Source organism: Pempheris klunzingeri, chromosome 17, assembly GCF_042242105.1.
Source record: "Pempheris klunzingeri isolate RE-2024b chromosome 17, fPemKlu1.hap1, whole genome shotgun sequence".
Lineage (NCBI taxonomy): Eukaryota > Metazoa > Chordata > Actinopteri > Acropomatiformes > Pempheridae > Pempheris > Pempheris klunzingeri.
The window spans coordinates 15,972,400-15,993,051 of record NC_092028.1 but is presented as its reverse complement, the minus strand read 5'-3'; the positions used below and the strand labels follow the sequence as shown (position 1 = coordinate 15,993,051).

The 20,652-nt window shown below is 42.3% G+C and overlaps 1 protein-coding gene across 3 annotated transcripts; it reads left to right on the top strand.

Moving 5' to 3' along the window:
* Positions 1-463: 463 nt before the first annotated feature.
* LOC139216398 (TOM1-like protein 2) lies at positions 464-19,772 on the top strand. Of its 3 annotated transcripts, none has more exons than XM_070847494.1 (15): positions 464-532; positions 4,214-4,298; positions 5,798-5,876; positions 6,374-6,523; positions 7,122-7,256; positions 7,343-7,516; positions 7,803-7,919; positions 8,731-8,855; positions 9,366-9,408; positions 10,408-10,579; positions 11,085-11,199; positions 12,582-12,657; positions 16,066-16,125; positions 16,709-16,745; positions 16,923-19,772. In XM_070847494.1, exons 1-15 carry the CDS (start codon positions 481-483, stop codon positions 17,066-17,068), a joined length of 1,566 nt encoding a protein of 521 aa, XP_070703595.1. In that variant the 5' UTR covers positions 464-480; the 3' UTR covers positions 17,069-19,772. The 3 variants fall into 3 exon arrangements, with proteins under 3 accessions (XP_070703595.1, XP_070703594.1, XP_070703596.1); XM_070847493.1 differs by having other exon boundaries at positions 8,731-8,864; XM_070847495.1 differs by lacking the exon at positions 16,066-16,125 and having other exon boundaries at positions 8,731-8,864.
* Positions 19,773-20,652: the final 880 nt, after the last annotated feature.

Below are 20,652 nucleotides of genomic sequence, written 5' to 3'. Positions count from 1 at the left end.
ATGTCCTGTTTATATATGTATATATATGTAAAATAACTAATTTTTTTACTGAACTGAAACTGAACTTAAGGGTTATTAATTAATGATTAGCTATGATGACACTAAGATTTTGCGCACAGTTGTTGTCTTTTGGACAACATTTTTCGAAAAGTGGAATATTACCCAGTCAGTAGTTATGTGTATCTATATCATATATCTATATACATACATGCTTGTATTCGTTTTTCATCGTGCGCATTTCCGTGATTTTACATGTAAATACGGTGTGCTATCAAGCAAAATACTAGAAACGATGGATAAACGTACAAAAAATGCTTGTTGAACGTAGCTTCATTTGATAAATTTGACTGACGTTGATTTCAGCCATACACGTTGAAGCTTCTGATTTCTTGACCAATTGGAACGCTCTGTGGGCGGGGCTTGGTGGACCGCACCGGGCCTCAGCCTCTGTCATTCCCGATCGGATTGTTTGTTGTCAAAATGGAGTTCTTACTTGGAAATCCGTACAGCACTCCCGTGGGCCAGTGTATAGGTACGTTAGCCTTGAAATCATTCCTCCCATACGTGATACGTCCTCTAACATAGACACATTGAGCGTGGGCGAACAATAGCTGCTTTCTCCGGGGATTTACGATGTCTAAGGTTGCGCCAGTGGAAATAGCCAGCTAGCATCATCGCAGTAAACGTCATCCACTTGGACTGAGCTTTCAGCTAATGTTAGCTAGCTAACCTTCCTAACTTAGTCCGCTGTAATCACAGGTGTTTTTAATCTCTGAATTTGTGTGGACTGTGTTGTGCGGTTTTTTGTAAGGAATAAAACGAGGGGGAATGACGTGGGCAGTGTAGTGACATGGCTTAAAGTGGCTGGCTGAGCCCCAGCCAAGTTAAAGTTCAGCCTTTCCTGAAGTCCTGGACAATAGTTGACCGCACTGTTCCGTCATTCTAGCTGGTTTTAGTTTTACATCTCAAAGCTGCGTGCTTACGGTGCTCCTGCAGAGGAGAAGAAAGACGTGGCCTACCACATCCATGTGATGTGGTTGCATCTATCTTTGCATCTTGCCTGCTGTTTGCAAAACTGCTGAGAGATAAACAACCTCTGACCACTAGCTGCTGTCGCCAAGGCCAAATGATAATGAGAGCATTTTGATTTGTCTGATGGTTCAAAAGTGTTGTCTGGGAGCACCAATGTACTTTTCTTTTGCTTTGTTGCCTTAGCACTTCAATGAAATCTAGTGAATATTACCCACACTAGTACTCTGAGTCCACCATCTTCGCTTCTGTTGGATAATTCCCGACCTTGACTTGACTCTAAAAGCCTCTTTATTTGTAAACGGTCTTGAACCTGGTTGGTGTGCCAGTGTTTATGGAGTTGTGTAAATGATGCTAAATATGTTTTATTAACGTTTAGTGAAGCCCCTGCCAAACAGATGTGGACCAAACATTCATTTCTCACAATGGTGATGTGTGTTTAGCTTAAAGTAATGTGGTGTTTACATATTTTCCTTCCATGAGTCTGCACTTTTAAGAATAAGAGCCTTTCTGTGTAGATCTCAGACTTTCTCATGTTTTTACCCTGCATATATTTTACTTACTAGATGTACAAAGTAGATAACCAAGCTTCCTGGCTCACTGGATTGAAATAGTTTAGAGGAAAGACGTATACAGGAATTAAAGGACCTTTGAGTTGACCTCTAGTCACCACCCACTGTTCAGCTGCTGTCATCCAAGACGGTCCTCAGGCACCAACCGTGAGCATCATCTCGAGCATTGTACTCTGCAAAGGTCCTTCTAGGCCATGCAGTGGGATGTATGCAGCACATCTAGGATTTCACGGAGACGGCTGCATCTCCGGCCTGATCTCTCCGGTTGAGTTGCTGCACTGTGCTGAGTTGTACAGCCAGCTGTCTGTTTGGCTGTTGCAGTGGTATTGTACACCGCAACCGCAGCAGCAGCAGCAGCAGCAGCAGGGCAGATGATCAGCTTACCTGAAACAATGAGCGAGAGATTGACAGAGGAGACAGATAAGATCTGATAAAGGATGCATTGTGGAAAGCCTCGTTGAGCTTTTTCATTTCCGGAGTGACTGAGAAGGTGGTGGAGAGGTTAGAGGTGGTGACTGATGTGTGCCATCTTTTTGCTGTCTTTTACATGACAGGAAGTTTTATGTTGTTTTCCCTCCTCTCCATGCTGGATCTTCATGGTCAAGACCCACTTTTCTCCGCTGCTGTTTCTCCTGGAAATAAATATATTGGTGCTTGCTGCACCATTAGTACAACAAGTCTATCAGTCAGTGAGAAGTATTGGTAATGCAATAGTACATTCACAGATTTCGAATGAAATGAAAAAAAAAAAAAACGCACAACTAACAAATGAACAGAGAAAATGCATTAAAGGAATCCTCCCCTGTTTTTAATGAAGCACAGTATTGGAATCTGTATAGCTTTGTAGGCAGGCCTGTGCCTCAGTTTGCCGTGTCATCTCTTTGTGCTCAAGCATCGACTATTACTGAGGTACTTAGAAGAGGAAAAAGTTAGCAAATACCTTAACGACAAAACATAAGGACAAGTGGAACATGTGCAGAGAGAGGAAGAGTCTTGAGAGGACAAAACGAGAGATGAGGCCAGAGAGGGACAGAGATTTGTGGCTTTGTTGGCAGTGCGTGGCACAGCCTGCCTCCGTTAAAGCCATGTGATCGACTGGGACCACTGGTGTGGTGTCGATTCCCAGGACTGGGGGGGGATTGACACAACACCATGAATGACTGCACTCAGCAGGCATTTAACTTCATTAGCAAGGCTCTGATTGTTCTGTGTCGTTCGAGCTCATTTCACATGGAGAAATCAGATTTTTCTTTTCTCTTTTCTCTCCTCCTCTGCCACCCAAGCTCTGCCAGGTCTTGACCTGACAATCCACTTGAGGAGATTACGTGGGATATCCCAGTGGCTGGCTAATTCTTCCAAACTTCTGCTTTATTTGCTGTAAAGCCTAACACCGAGGCTCAGCACAGTTTTAAATACTGCTCCTGTTGAGATTCACTTTTATGTCTCTATAGGCCTGTTTTTTGTCGATAAATGTGTTTGCAGGTGGGACTCAAAAAAAAGATGCCTTTCTCCCTGTGGTAACCCTGTCATTGACAAGTTGATTAGAGAGGGGAGGTAGAGCATGAATAAGTCATGGCTGTCAGGCTCATCCAACGTTGAGCTTCCCAAAAGGAAGACAACACGGCCCAGCGAGAGGCTCTTGGCCTGGGCATGACAGCCAGCTCAGGGCCTCTGGGTTTCAGGGAGAGCAGCTCCTCCTGTCCAAGCTCAAGAGTTGTCTAATGAGAATCTATTGACTGTCAGTCACAGGAACCCGGTCACAGCTAACTTTGGTAGAAAACCTGTCTGTTTCGCTGTGAGTCTCTTCCCCACATGACTGCGATCCTGAAAGATATCAGCGTTCACAGACATGATGGATGGGTTCGGGGAGAGGGGATGGGAGTGAAAGGAGGAGATGGAGCGAGGAACGCAGCGATGACTACAATGCCAGTTCATCACTGTAGCTTCTCACAGTCTGGATCACATTATTTCCTGGCTGTAGCCAAAATGCTATTAAATGGTAGGGTGGAGTGTGAAGGGGAACACAGGTCTCTGTGGCTGAGTACACAGCTGCATCACACCCACAACCAGCTTCACTTTCCTCCGAGATGTTAGCTTTCGTCTGTCCAGCTGACTGTTGGGTTCTTTTAGTTGATTTACTAGAGCTGGAGGCATCGGAGCAACAGGTGGTGGACTATATTTTCTAGCGCATGTGAGGCTTTAAGATAACATGGTTGTGGCAACTACATGTAATAAAGAATTGTTGCAGTCTGATATGTCTCCTGATCCTTCACCCCAACACTTCTAACAGAGATTAGCTCACTGGACATTAGAAAGCTGTTTTACTCTCACTGTTATGTAAACCGTGGGTTGCTTTAATTAGTTTGCCATAAACTTTATCACAGACGTCAACCAAGCCTGACTAACAAACAGCATCATGCGCCCGCTGGCTGGGTGTAAACACTGGATCAGGTGTCAAAACTAAAATGTGTGCCAGCCATGCTCAGGTTTGGGTTTGTGGAGTAGCCTTATGAATCACTAAAACTAAACGATCTGTAGGTTGTGATCAATGTTGGGTCTGTGAAATAACATTTTAGAAAGATTCTTTCCAACTTTGTTGTTTTTTCCTCCAGAGAGGGCCACAGATGGAGGCCTACAGAATGAAGACTGGACCCTCAACATGGAGATCTGCGATATCATTAACGAGACAGACGAAGGGTGAGCTGCTGCGCTTTCTACACGTGCATCAGTGTTGGGAGTGACAATTTGCTGTAACGATCTGTAGGACTAGTGAGACCATTTTGTCTGTAAAGACCTCTGAATCGGTCAGTCCCACATCTTAATGGATCTTGCCTTGTTTTGTCACACACTAGCTGACTGAGTTACTCCAGTAAATAATACACTGACTGTTGTGCTTCACCAACAGACACCACACTACAGAAAGCCTTTTGTTTTCTTTAGGTGTCACTAACTGAATGAATGAATGAATGAAATTCTTATGTCTTGATTCCCAGCCTACTTATAAGACACAATGTAGACCCTGCATCTTATGTGAGACAAAAAAACTTGTATTTTCGCATTTTAATCAAAAATCTTGATCTGCCTTCTCAGGCGTTCAGAAATGTAAAGTTTTATCGGTCCACAGTGGCTCCAGATCAGGTTTTGCATTGCAGCATATGAATGTACAATATAATATATTGTACCTTTTAGTTTGCACTTTTGTAACTTTCCGCTGTAACACCATTTCATTCACGTACAGTAATGTTATTGTCAAGAAAAAGATTTTAATAACATTCTTTTGCAGCCTAAATGAATATAGTTTGTCAGGGATCCCAGCCAATACCTCCCTTATGCAGAGAGTGTTTTTCAGGAGGAATATTGGAATCTGTCCTTTTCCATTTTTCCCTCAGCGCTTTCCCTGTTCTCTGTTCCCCTGCTTTTTCACATTCTTCATGCCTACATACACTCATTGTCTTGGCATCCAACATGGGGCTGACTCTTTCACACACACACACACACACACACACACACACACACACACACACACACACACACACACACACACACACACACACTGACAGATAGAGGGAGTTCAGCTTCACAGAACACAGAACTTCTTGTCTTTGAGATTTCCAGCAAGTTAGACAATGTCTGGTTAGCTCCAGACTTCTGCAACTTCTGAAATGCTGCAGTTGAACATGACTTTTTTTTTCGTGAACATGTGTTGTCTTAACACATGCCACCGTGTTCAGTATGCACTGAAACAAGGTAGAACAATATAGATGCACCATTCAAAGGCCCCGGTAACACTGAATCAGAAACACACTGTATCCAAAGCCATACATCAGACTTTATGGACCACCTCCACCCATTTGTATCTATTTCAGCTCCCTCTCTCATAAAGGAGTTCATAAAAGTGTATTACGCCTCATCTGCAGTGAAGATGCGAGCAGCATGAGGGAGGCAGAAAGCCTCTTCATGCATGGACAGCTTTGATCTTGCCTTGGGAGGACCAGATAGTCACGCAGGAAGGAGAGAGGGAAACAGATGGTGTGGCGTTTTTTCTCTGTCTTAGTCAAACAGTGTGACTGGCAGACTGACTGACATCTGTTGTTATGGCACAGAAAATCATTTATTCCAACAAAGTCAAAGATGTTATGCCTACTCTCAGCTGGGGTGCTTCATCCAGCTGTATCTTCTCTGCTGTTTCCCTCTAGGCCAAAAGACGCCATGCGGGCGCTGAAGAAGCGACTCAGTGGCAACAAGAACTACAGAGAAGTGATGCTGGCGCTAACGGTGAGAAGTTCATTCTTTTATCTGGATGTTTTTGATCGTAAACCTGGCATTCAACCCTCAGGACACATCAGTAGGAATTGTCCGACAAAAATGGCTTTGAGCCTTGAATCACTTTGTGACAGTTTTATTCTCAGGAAGTCGTGTCTAAGCCGTTGTTGCATTTCATTGCGTAGGCCCTATTAAAGAACTGTGCGTAAAGCTTGACCTCTCCAGATCTTGTGTTCTTTCTCTGTCATTTTATTCCACTGTGTCTCATCTCCCTGTCCACTGTCGGGGTTGTTTTTAGCTATGCGCTTTGAGCCGTGTTCATATCCACCCACATCTTTGATAGCTCCTCTAGTTAAAAGCCTCTCTGTGCGAATGAGATCTTTTGTATACACCAGAGAGTCAATTCTTCAGATTCTCAGCTGCAGCTCTAACACAAACTTTCCTGCTCTCCATTTCTTTTTTTAATTTGCCAGGCTTCTGTCTCAGTTTAATCTTCTCCCTCTCCACAGGTATTGGAAACATGTGTGAAGAACTGCGGTCACAGGTTTCATGTCCAGGTGGCCAGCAGAGATTTCATAGACGGTGTGTTGGTCAAAATCATCTCCCCCAAAAACAATCCTCCAACCATTGTACAAGACAAAGTCCTGTCGCTCATTCAGGTAATGGGGTTTTTCTGTTAGTGCTTAAGTAATTGTATGTTAAAGTATGCTGTGATATAAGGCTTGCTGTTTAGTGCACACCTGACTTGGACTTGGACTCACACACTTGGAGTCACACTGCCATTGCAAAATGTGTGACATCCTACTGTTCAATGACAGTTATCCTGCCTGGTGTGATGGTAACAGCCAGCTTTATAAATGGCATCATGTAGGTTCAGTGCTGGTCTCTGGGAAGCCAGATGGGAGCTGCAAGTCCCTCCACCTCACAGGTGCTGCACCACAGACTGCAGCCGCTGCAGGTGCTATTCAGTTACCTGAGGTCGCGTACCTCAGCCAACAGGTGGTGTTCTCCAGCTCCCTTTCTGCTGTCCTCTAATTATTTATAGGGAATTGTTGAAGGAGACCCCCCCAGAGGCTCTTCTTTTAGACACTGGCTTTCTGTCCTTTGCTCAGCCTATTTTCACATATCGGTGTGTGTCTGGGATACGCAATAGTTCCTTGACCTTTAATTTGATTATTTAAAGTGACTATTTAGTCTTTTATGTTTATTTCACAGCACAATGTGTGTGTCTGTTTGTGTGTGTGTGTGTTGCGGCAGGCCTGGGCTGACGCCTTCAGGAGTAGCCCTGATCTAACTGGTGTGGTCCACATTTATGAGGAACTGAAGAGGAAAGGCATCGAGTTCCCAATGGCAGACCTGGATGCATTGTCTCCCATCCACACACCACAGAGGGTGAGAGAACGAAGAAACGCAGACAGAGTACAAACACACGTTCATATTCACGCAACAATATCCATAGTGGTATTTTTGTCTTCCAGGGTACACCAGAGGTGGACCCAGCCATGATCAAGTACCTAGTACCTGTCTCACCTGCTGCTGGGACTCCTAAACCTTCTCCAACCGCAACCCAAACCCCGACCCCAACCCCAACCCCAACCCCTGCCACGCAGGTCCCCAATGTGCCCAGCCCCATCACAGCAACCCCTGAACAGGTGAGGGGCATCGACAGCAACCTTTGACCAGTGAAATTAACATTTTGGTGCAGTAGTTGCTTGCAAAGTGAAGCCAACTTAATGTATTTATACAGCCCATTTCTCTAGAGTCTGTCAATAGGGCAGATTTATTTATAGTTTCGCCATTAAATTGAGTGAAGTACATAAATTCAAGCAGATTAGAGGATTTTAGCTGAGTATCATGACTATCTCAGTCTACTGCCTTCAAGAACACTGACTACGCCCTGAATGGTTTGAAATGCCCTTTAACCGCCTATGTTTTCAGATCGCCCGGCTGCGCAGCGAGCTGGACGTAGTGAGAGGAAACACCAAAGTCATGTCCGAGATGCTAACAGAGATGGTCCCCGGCCAGGAAGATGCCTCTGACCTAGAACTGCTGCAGGTTAGAGGCACATGAATACACCATGAGGACCATCTTAACCAAATACGACTTGTCACATCTCCATCTGACATGACTTTAAATTGTTCATCATAGTTAAAACAGCAGAAATAAATCTGATCATACTAATATCCCTATTTAGAAATAACAGTTAAACAGAGTGAATAAATGCTCATGCAAAAGATGAATTCCCACACATTGTAAAAGATCTTAATTGAAAGAGCAAAAAGCTTTCCAACACGGCACTTAAGCTGTAAAATGTTGGATTTATTTGTAGCCACCAGGGGGAGTAGTGTCTTTAGTTTTCAGAGGAAACGCTCAACACTTCCACAACTTATCAGGAGCCAGTTGGCTTTGGTAAAATTCCTGGAATTGGCCATTAACCAGTGGTATAGAAAGCCATGCAGAGTTTAATCTCTTAAGGCCAAATCCACTCAGATATTTGTGGCGGCTGCAGCTGTGTCTGGCCCTCTGCTGAGGTGACTGTGCCAGCTGTAACAGTTATGTGGTTCATACATATACATATATATATATATATGTGTGTAAAAAATATACATATAGATATTTTGACTCAGATGAACACTCACCTGTTTGCACAACTAAATGCTGTGAATCAAATCGGTGTGCTTCAGTCCCTTATGTCCTTTGCAAGTTTGCCGTCCCCGAGCTGAGAGGCACCTGATTCAGCGTCTCGATTTCAGTCTGCCCATCTCTCTATAGCTCAGTCTGTCCCCACCTCCCTTTGTTTCTGTTGCTATCTATCGAGTCATCACTTAATCTATTGATCAGTCTCGTAATGTGCCAATCTGTCAAGGAGCTGAACAGAACATGCAGGGCGATGCAGCAGAGAGTGGTTGAGCTGATTTCACGCGTCTCTAACGAGGAAGTGACCGAGGAGCTGCTACATGTCAACGACGACCTCAACAACATTTTCCTCCGGTATGAGAGGTACGATCGATCGATCAGACTTTATCTCTACATGGACTGACAGGACATGCTTGTGTGCTGTTAGTGATCGACAGCAAGCTAAACACTTATGTACCTCAACAGAATATTGTTTGGTGGTGCATCATGTCCAACAGCTGAACTTTTTTACTAACCCAAAGTGTAAGATCTGGTCTTACACAGTGGTCCAGTATGTTTAATGGATAAACAATTGTTGCCCATTGTTGGTTTGTCAGTCCATGATTTTAAAGATGCGTCTCCAGATGTGATTCTACCCAGGCTTATCAATGGGGAAAAAAAAGAGAACACGGTTTGTGTTCAACATCACAAAGTTACCGAGCTTGTATGAAGAACTATGCATAAATCATTCCTTTTAAACATTCTGCAGCTTCAAACTGGTAGAAAATGTCTCTTTCATGAGGTTTCTGAAGATGAAAGATGTGAAAGCATTTGAACCTCACAAAGCTTATGTGAAATATTCAAAGGCTTTTGTGCTGCTCGCAGATACGAGAGGTACAGGTCGGGTAGAGCCGCGCAGAACAACGGGGTGAGTACCATCAACAGAAACTCTGCACATTTGCTTTTAGCATGTTTTTAGAAAAACTGTATTTTTTTTTTTTCTTTTACATTTGAATACATCTATTTTTACATACACCTACAACAGGGATGATATGAAAGATGTTTCAAACTAAAGTCCATTCAACCAGCCATTTGTTGTGCTCATTTTACCATTTTAGTATTTAAATGAATAATTACTATTTACTGTCTGTGTGAACAGGATTCATAATTCACTGGGGCATTAATATGTAATGCAAATGGGCTGCATTTTTAGCTTCATTAAAACTGGAAGAGCAAAGAGGAACAAGTTCCAATCTGCTATTTAGACAGTACAGTTGCCAGTCTCAGTGATTCGCCAGAGGATTGGGGCATCTCTCACAGCATCCCACATAGCTGTTTGTTTTTGCATTCTGTTGATTCTGTGTGCTCTGTCTGTTTGTGTTGTGGCTAGCTGATGGAGGCAAGTATGAAGCGAGTACCACGTTCGGCCCGAGCCAGTGTGCTGGGATGAACAGAGTTATTAATGTTAACACGTCTGCTGTACGCTTAGATAAGACTTGTCAACATCAATACCACTGTGTGAAAGTAGATACTATAACTCCTCGCCTCCCCTCCTTCTTGCCTTCTGTCTCACACATCTGAAGTCTTGTGCAACTGTTTATTCAACCCTTAGTCTGCGTCTTGTGCCCATCCTCCAGTCTACTGACCCACAGCGCTGTCTCAAATTGTGTAAATAGTCAATCCTGTAGACTGTCAGTAGCTACAAAGTATTATTTCTGTATTCAAAGGCCAAACATGCTATAATCTAATTTCCTCAACAATCCTATACGCTTCCTTCATCACTATTTGCTGGCTTAACTCTGTTACATTCATCAGTTTTAGCAAAACCTCTAAATCACTAAATCTTTACATTGTTTCACATTTATTTACATCCATTCAGAACTGTTGACGGACATCTCTCCGTGTCCTCTCTCTGTCCCCCTTCCAGATGTTGAACGAGGCCACAGAGGACAACCTGATAGACCTGGGCCCAGGCTCCCCTGCTGTGGTCACCCCGAGGATCGCCTCCAGCCCCCCATCCCAGTCCACCGCCGGGGCAACTGCCTCCCCAGCCCATAGCCCCGCCACAGCCTCACTGTCCACTGCACTAGCTGGTCTTGGTGAGAACAGAATGCCATCAAGTCCGTTTTCTAGTGTGGGGGGGAAAAAAAGATTGCGCACTTCAACTTCACTTTCTCCTTGCTTCCAGATTCACACACACACACACACACACACACACACACACACACACACACTCTCACCAAGGCTGCAGCATTCCTCCTCCTCTGTCTCTGCAGACCTGGCATTGGAGAAGCAGCAGAGTGTAAAATAGCTCTTAATCTGGCTACTAATGGGAAATAACCCAGAAACATAACTCATTGCCAGACACTTTTCCCTACCACTGCTAGCTCCCCTGTTGGTCCCTAGAAAGTCTCTGTACACTATAGTAATTTGGTTAAAGCTTTAGCTATATTGCTGTTCTTGTTGATCTTGATGTAGAGGCAGCTACTCAGTTCTAAACAAGAGCACTGAGTGCCAAATCGTTTTTTATTTTTTTGCCACAACGTTTGTCATTGGTTCTTTGTATCTCTTTCTAATTTTTCTCCCATCTTCCGCCCTCTCCAGATGTAGCTTCAGACAGCGTGAGCGCTACCCTGTCCACTCTGCCAGGCCGCAACCAGGATGACTTTGACATGTTTGCCCAGACCAGGAGCAGCTCTCTGGCCGAACAGCGCAAAAAGTAGGTCTAGACAGCCCATATCCTCCCGTGTTATTATTCAGGGTGCAATTTATTTTAATTAAAAGGCTATTCATAACCTCCTTAAATATTTCAAATCCACCCATGGGCACTGTCACACAGTTTGTTCCCTGATGTTTTTTTTTTTTGTGTGATTAAGTATTGTACTTAACTTTTTGATGTCTTTACTACATCTTCTTATGAAAGCTATTTCCTCCTGCTTTTCCTAGAATGGCTTTTGAATACCTTAAGGGTATGGACATTAAGCTGTTATTTTCTCTGCCAAGAATTTGTTGCCTTCAGCTGTTGAACATTAAGTGGAGAGATTAAACGTGATAAGATGGGAGGCAAGACAGACAAGTTTCTCAGTTGAGAAAAATGAGGAAACAGTTGTGGGTTTTTTTGGCTGCTTTTTTTGAAATTGGTACATTTGCCCACTTATCCAGTACTCTGGATTTGTTCCTGTTCTTGAGTAATGTATTTGCAGATTGCAAAAGCATTGGGTGTGTTGGGGTGTCTGGTGCATCAGGGGTCTTTACCGTGTAATGTCCCAGCCAGAGACCTTTGCTGTGTTTTGTTCTCCTTTCTGTCTCTCCTCTGTACTGTCTTATAAATTCCAAAATTAATATAAAGATTCCTATCGAACCTCATTGTTGCTGTTCTTAAAGAATCTCAATTACCGTATTTACCGGACTATAGAGCGCATCGGAATATAAGCCGCACCCACTAAATTTTAAAAGATACCACCAGACTATAAGCCGCAGATATATACGTTGTGAAATGAGATATTTACACAGAAAGATTTTGTAAATGTTTATTTACATACCTTAATTGTTTCCAAACGGTGCCTGTAACACGGCAGTAAAACGGCTGATCGGACAAAACAGAAAAGTCATTAATGTTTTTATTCATCCTCCTCCTGTGCACTGAAACCACTGAAGTCGTCTTCTTCAGTGTCGGAGTTGAAGAGCCTCAGAACATGTCCATCACACACCTTGTGCGTGTCGTGCTGCGTTTTGCGTTGAGTGCGCCAAAAACTAGCATCTTCTTCTTTGCATTGACCTCTTGCGTCTGTCTCGTTTTTGCACTTCCTGCGCCCCCTGATGGCCGTTAGCGAAGAAAAATCTATAGATTAGCCGCATCGTTGTATAAGCCGCAGGGTTCAAAGCGTGGGAAAAAAGTAGCGGCTTATAGTCCGGTAAATACGGTATGTTGGCATTTGACCAGATATTAATGAAAATGAAACCTAATATAACTGTAGTATAACCAAAGGTGCTGAGTAATTAGGTGTAGTGTTTTAGTGTATTTGTTGGTGTTGTTTAATGTTTCCATTCTGCTGCTTCAGCACTTTGTCTTAACTGTGTCGTTTATGTTTTCTTACACAGTGTAAAGTATGAGGACCCTCAGGCTCTGGGCGGCCTGGCCTCGGCTCTGGATGTGAGACAGCAGAATGCAGGAGGGGTGAGTACACTGATGCATGTAGTTTAATGCAGCTTTCACCCACATACTGAGTGTGGGAGCTTGTGTTATTTATATGGCTGACAAGCCCTCGTGTACCAGTCCGTCTCCAGCCCTTGGTCACTCCCTGCATGTGAAGTAAGACTGTATGGTCTACAGTAACATTTGTCGCGTGTGCAGTGATACTTGAACTTTGATCAAATGAAAGAAAGAGAAGGACTGTGAATTGACTTTTGCTATCACTGAATGGTGACGGAGTGTTAAGTGTGCCTATAAAAACGTACATAAGATGGTACCGTATGTGTCATTTATCTGTGCAGTTTTGTTTTTAATTAAGAAAAAACATGGATTCAGAGCTCTCATTCTTCGAGCCACATATCAGCACCTTCTAAATTCAGTTTCTGTTTATTTAAATAAAACACCACACAATCAGCTTGTACAGAAAATCAAACACAAAAGTCTCATGCTAGTCTCCCTGTCTGAGCACACATTGCAGTGTATTTGCATGGTTATCACTATGTACACAGATGATCCCTAAAACTGAACTTCATACACACATGCCGACACACACAAGCACACATTCAGAGGTGATTGCGCATATCATACGATTTTTTTTTTACCTTAGGTACGTTACCTCAGGTGCCCTATGCCTGGAATAGCACTGTTACTTGAGGGAGTCTTTTTCCCCTTTTATTTTCCTCATTTTCATCTTTATGGAATGAACCTTTCACCATTTTCTTACATTCTCCTCTCTTTTGTGCCCCTTTAAATGGCAGTCGTCTCTTGCATATTTGACTTCTCCTCTGTCTCTCTCTCTGCACTATGTGCTATGCTGTGGTGGGGCCTGCTACCTTTCTTCTCTTGTGTAAGGTGTTGTTCTGTTGTTGATTCAGCTGAGGGTAAAAGGGGATGATAACCCAGCAGATCAGGAGCTGCCCATAGACAGCTGGCTTATTACCCAAGGAATGGTGAGGACTCCATCCTCAGTGTGTCCTCCTACCCCTCCCTCGTGTCCACCATCACCCCTGCTCTCAACCTCCCATGGCGCCATCCATAACCCTCATGAGCTGCTCTACATTTTCAGCCTCATCTCACTGCTCTGTCCTGGAATGCTCCAATAACAGTATTTTCTCCCACTAAGAACATCCACCTCCTTGTCATGTGCAGTCATGTCATGTGTTGGGCAATATGACGATACCATAAGGCGTCAAATATTTATCTGCCGGTACTAATTTTGCTATTCTGTTTCTGCTGAGGTAGCCATCTCTTAAATATCTGTTTTACTGGTTGTATTACACCATTATTAGGGCATTTACAGAATGCTTATATGATAAAGTATCTTAATTTGTCACTTATTTTAGTTTAGTGTTTATGGATAAACCAAAACCAGACATTCTGTAGGTATTTTATTGATAAAACCATTCAACCATTGACTGTATATAAGAGATGGATGATCACTGAGGTTCACTAAAAGTGAGGCCAAAACATCTTTCGCCCCCTGGTGGCTGGCTGCAGTACAGGTCATTAAGTATGTTAGCAGATGGGACATGGGTTGAACAAAAAAGTAAAAATATACGTCAAATAAATTCTTCTCGAAGATTTTTTGTAGCAATCATCATGCTGATGTATGTTCAAGTGTTTAGTTTTCTGATCAATTTGGTTTTAATTAGTTATTTGATGGTATAAAACATCATGATTGACACCCTCGATTGGGTCAGACAGGTAGATTTGCAGCAGATCACTATGGCTCCAACTGATGACACCAGCACAAGATGGCAGCAGCCGTGTTTTGCATGTTTTGGCTTCATTTTTGTTCAGTAGGAGGAAGCGGAGGCACATCATCCATCTTTATATACAGTCAATGGATACAACCAGTTTAATTTCCAGAAAGCAGCATGTGCTTACAGTTGTGTAATATTTTACCCATATTGCCCACTGTACTCTACTGACGGGGGAGCTAAACACTATACCCATTACCAATTATTTCCACTGTAAAACAACCCTTCATGGATGGAATAACCAGCCTGACGGGGAATTTCCATCAGCTCGATTCATCTCTTAACAGTCACACACTGAAACTACAGATACTTCTGCTACTCAGCAGCGTCAGGTCAACAGTGATAAGCACTGGTGATGGTTTGCTGTATAGTGGAGAGTATTTGCCAGTTGTCCTCTAACTATCTTCGGATCGTAGATAACACATTAGATGTAATTAACAACAACCTCACGTCTCACCCTAACCAGAAATAGATAAACCAACTAACAGATGTACTAGTAGTTATAATATTTTTAATAATGTGACAATTACGTTGATGTTATGACTGTGAATAATTGACTATAAAGGGATTAGATTTGCTGTGAGTCATGATAGGAAAAGACATCTCATTCTGCACTTTTCTACATTTTCTCCCCTGTTCACACAGCTGCATGCGTTTTTTTTTTTTCGTTTTTTTTTCCTGTGATGACTTTCACTGCCGCTGCCTTGGCCTTTATTTTGAAATGCTCCTTCACGGCGCTGACTGTTCTCTCACGAGGAAACCCCACCAGTGTTTTTGAAGTAGATAACAGGGCCTCAGGAAAAAACGATTTTTGTTTTCTCCATTCAGCTCTGATATCAGGGTTGACGTCAAATGCGGACTTTGACTTCATCGCATAGGCGGCGAAAGGATGTGGAAGTAGTGCTTTTATAAACAAAAAGCAGGAATGTTTTTTTTTTTTTTGAGCCACAGTAAAATTTCTCAGCGATGTGTAATGCGACACGCTTCCCTAGCAGACCGGATTCACTCTGATCGTTTGGTGCCCACATAAACACCAACACAAATGCACACCATCCACCCTGACATGGCCTCCATCATCTCAGTCACTGCACGCCATGCAGCGCCCTGTTTGGTGTGTGTGTGTGTGTGTGTGTGTGCCGTGGGATTGCCCTGCCTCTCAACGGCCTCTGTGCTTTCAGCTTTTCCCATCCAATCAATCTCTTAATCACGTTCAAGCGATTTGCTAATTAACTAATGATGTGGAATAATTAACACTGCTGTGTGTGACATTAGTCGGCAGCTGTTACGCCGTGTCAGCATTACAGAACTAATGAGAACAATACACAACCTGGGAACTCCTGTCCTCGTAGAAGACAGCTGAGTGGCAAATTGTTGGCACGTGATAAAACAATAAGAGCACAGACTTGAGAGCAATTGAGTGTGTCTTTTGAGTAAACGTTATTTTTGTTCTCATTTTGATTTGTTTTACTTTGATCATCTTCCTCTCCAAGCCTCTGGTGATTCCTATTCTTGTTATTTTTGTGTGTTTGTGTGTGTTCCAATTTTTGTTTTGTGTGTGTTGTCGGGGTTGGGTGTCTCTCTGTTGCGTGGCTTTGGTGCTACCCCTTGGTTTGTCCATGGCTTTGCTCCATAGATCCCCGTATCGCAGTCCTCTGTCATGGATGACATAGAGGAGTGGCTCTGTGCTGACGTGGTGAGACTTCTTTACCTTGATTTATATCTTTTTCTCTTCTTCCTCTCTCTCTCCTACCCTGGGTTTTTATTATTTTTTTTCTTTAATAGCACATTTCATCCATCCATCTCAAATAACTGCACACGTTTGACTTTAGTTTCCTTTCACATCAGGTCCTTTCATTCACTGTCATCTCATGTTTTTCCACCAAGGACTAAAAGTGACTAAAACAGTTTACTGTGAGGTTTGACTTACAAATGCCGACACATTGCTAATGGTAGTCAAGTTAAAACTGAAGCTGAGATGAGCTTCCTTAACATGCATGTGGACGTTGTGGAGTCGGGCTCTAGAACTTTCCTTATTGTCTTCACCTGCGAAAAAGCGCGGAAGGACGCATGATTGACGGATCCTTCATGAGCGACTTTGTGTGGATTCGTCTCAGCTTGTGTGAACTTTACAGGCATTTGACTTGTGTGATGCTTTTTACTCTGTTCACTAAGGTCTGTTTCTGTCTTTTGAGACAGACAACTCCATTAATGATAGTTTCTGCTAAAATGTACATATTTTCTTATGACTTTCTTGTCTATGTCTTTCTTTACAATAGAAAGGGGATGCCGCAGAGGAGGGCGTGACCAGTGAAGGTAGAGACTGATTTTACTGATTCAAATTATGAAACATATAAAGTCTGCACACTAGATAATGCTCCTCTGCATGTTTATTGCCTCCATGCTATGTTTGGGGCACAACCCATTCTTCAGACAACTGATTCAAAATATAACATTCTCCATGTCTCTGACAAATCAATTTGTTTCTTTCAGAATTTGATAAGTTCCTGGAGGAGCGAGCGAAAGCAGCAGACTCACTGCCATCTCCCTCCGGAGCTAACCCTGCTCACCCCGCCCGGGCCCCCGGTGGCTCCCACAAGAAGGCTGAACGGACGGAAGATGCCCTCTTTGCCTTGTAGACTGTTCTCAGAGAACCTCCATCTCTCTCTAGGGCATCTAAAAGGTCCACGTCCTAAATGATTCCTCCCAAACACTCCCTCCAGTCCCACCTCATCGCAGCGGTGATCTCCACCCCGTCGTCACTCTCTTGCCACAGTGTTGCTCTAACATGCAGGTCCAACATGTTCGCTGCGCACAACCGTGCTGCGTTTTCAGTATATATGGATGTATTAATCTGTCAGTGTGGGATGTACTACTCGCAGCCCCGCGTCTCATTTGTAACACGCCATGGAAGGAAGACAGCCTTACTTGTCTGATGTGGTTTAAACATGTGGTATATCACTGCGAGATCAATGGAAAAAGTTCACTGCAGGTCAATGCGTTAAGTCAGTAAGGAAGCATACAATTAGGATTATATTGTGTTGTTTAACTACATTCAGCTAACTGCTAATTTATGCATTTACTGTTATAAGGGTTTGTTCTGTACTATGTACTAGCGCTGTGGTCATGGTGGATACATGCAAGTTTTATTTTTATTTTCCACAAATACTCCAATCAGAGCTCTAGTCATGCATCTAATACTGAATATGTGTGGAATGGCAACATGTTGTATTACCCAATCAGCCAGCAGCAGTGTGGAGAAATTCTTCTGCTAGCAGGCTAATTTTGCTAACTTGGAATATAGTAGCTAATTCATAGCTAATCTTGAGGCGTGTATGCCAGCATTTCTTTAACCAAAGGGAGTAAAAAAAAAAAAAACCTGAAAAATCTAAAAAGCACTAGTTAGGATTCTCGGTTATGTATTTGAAATGGCTCAAGGGGAAGGAACGCGGCCACGGTATATTTTCCATCAGTATTTTCAGGCGTCTGTAAAGCTGCAACAAATTTGCACAGAAAGAAATATGCTCTTGAACAACTCCAGACACTTATTAGCCATTCCAAAGAATATTAAGGCTTTAATGACCAACTAGCACTGATGAACAATAATCACGTTCATGTGTTGTAAATGCTCCAGGATGGTGAACACTTTCCTTCCCCTGCGATATTAATGCCAGTGCACTTTGAAGCAAAAACAAATCTGTATTTTGTCCTTTGTGTTTACAAGATGGTTACTATTTTTCTAGGGGATGGGAAATGATCTTAAGATTGACTTCATTTTGCACATAAGTTTTCTATCTGTGAAACTGCAGCGATTGTTCACACGGAAGTGGATTGATGGACTGTTAAACTTATGGTCGCAAAAACTTGTAAGAATATGAGGGAGTGCATAAAGATGCTAGACAAAATATGGCGTTTAAATTATCAGCATTACTTCACGCTGACACCATAATCCACTAACAGGCAAAATGTATAGCTTACAGTAATGCACTGTTGTAAAGGATGTATTCATATAGATAGATCTACACTTACTCGATACTATAATCTATATACCTCAAAATACAGGAATACTGTTTCTGTATCTGGTTAAAAATGTATTGGCTCATAGTAATATTCAGAAAGCAGAGAGGTTTATGTATTATTTGATCCCCTGATTGTATTTTTATAGTTCATGTACAAAAAAAAGTAAAAAACATGTTTGTACCGTTCATCATTGATCGTTTTGTTGTTGAGGCTAAAGCATGCAACAAACAAACAAAAATTATTGTACTCTCTTTGATTTGTGCAGTCAAAGATGTACTTTCATTCTTGGTGTTGTTTTTTTTTTTTCTTTCTTTCTTTCTGATATGATTCATCTGCTCTTGTTGGAGCTGCTGCCAAGCATTTCTGTGATTGACTGATTTAAGCAAAGTAGCTCTCACTGGAGTTTGTCTTTGGTGTACTTACGATCACACTTTGAGGCAAAAAGCAATCCTGTCTTCATTCCAGCTCTTTTTTTTTTTTTTTTTTTTTTCACGGAGGCTCTGGTTTGTTTTCACGTTGCTCTGAGCTTGAAAGATTTTCTATTTTTCTTTTACTCCATTTAACACCAAACGCTTTGTCAATTGAGGCACTTCTTTTGAATCTCCTCCCAAACTGTAAAAGCCTAATCATGCAGAAAAATTGCTTGTTGAATTATCCGTTGACGGTATAGGCCTTCCATTAGAGGGAATTATTCTTGATTTTCTTGTATTTGTTAACATGAATGCAATGGTGGCATTGAAAAAAAACAAACAGTTGTGTCTACATAATCATTATGATAAAATATCTTAATGTATTTTAGTTGAAGCAAAATAATGATTAATGAGCTTTAACTTTTGTTATGTATGTCTACATATGGTTACATAGGTTTAGTATGGTTGCGAGGTAACTGAGATAATAGCGTTGAATTTACAATCAACTACTTTTACCATGCAGGCTGAACAAAGGGTATTACTAAAAATGTAACACCAGATCATTTAAAAGGGAACTTGAGTAATTTTCAGTATGTGCGCGTGTGTGTGTGTGTTACGTATCTCTGGATCTGTAACTGTTTTGTGTCAGTTGCTTTTATGAAGCTTGAGTCCCGAATGCAACATGTATTCCTCGAAATTCTGGCTATCTTAAAATGGTTACTGAATGTCTTTTAATACCGATGAAGCAGATTATTTGGCTGAAGTTTTGTGGACATGGAAGAGGGGCTCGTTTTCTCTTGGTGGGTGTCCAATGTCTGTTTGGCTGTGCTGCCATTACTAATGGTCAGATTTTTGTTTGACCTAATGCACGTATGTAACTGCCCAATAAAACACTAGCAATGTGTGACCTCTACCTCACAACTGTTTGTCGTTATTTTACACTCATTGGCTGCATGATCATCTCTTTCTTCTTCCTCTTCGTGCACATGCTGATGCAACCCGCCCTCAATCTTACACTGTGCTGGCCACTCATTGTCACATGAGCCTCTCACCCCCTCTCATATGGTGGTTCACGGACACTTCATCCACTCTGCTCCAATAGCTTGGCACGTTTTAAACTGTAAACAAACTGTGACAGATTTTAGAAAAGTTTGCTTCCCTCGGGCACCTGTGGAGCATCACTGGCAGGTTACCAGACTCTGATGAGAGAGTGAATAAGACATCCACATTTACACAGACAATTATCAAAAACAATACCAGGCTTGCTGACAGGCTTTTAACATCCACTCCTCTTGTACTGACAACAACTTTGCAGTGCTACTCTAGGTCACTGACCTATTTCCTCCCTCTTTTGTTTATGTGTGTGTGCACCCATTATTCTTTTACTTTAGCTAATCTGAAAATGTACCCATTTTTATAAGCACCAGTAGTAGTAACAATAATAATAATAATAATGTGTATTATTTACTGTAAGAAGCCTCACTTTACTGAGCTAAATTAGATGTCTAACTGCACTGAGTGAATGGATTTAGTATTTCTATAAATTTATTTAACCAAAAATTACAAGTAGTCTATTTTTTAAAACTTTTTTTAAAAACTTTTTTTGTCACCTGTGTCTCCCTCCAGGTTATTTCCCTGCTGCAGCCACCACTTTTCTAAGATAGCTACACATGATGTAATCACTAGACCCGGAGATGTGACGTCAGATCACCCCACTCGGTTCCTGCGCTTCCCATTGGACGATTTCACTGGTTCTACAGGAGGAGCCGCTGCTCCGAGTCAAACAAACTTGG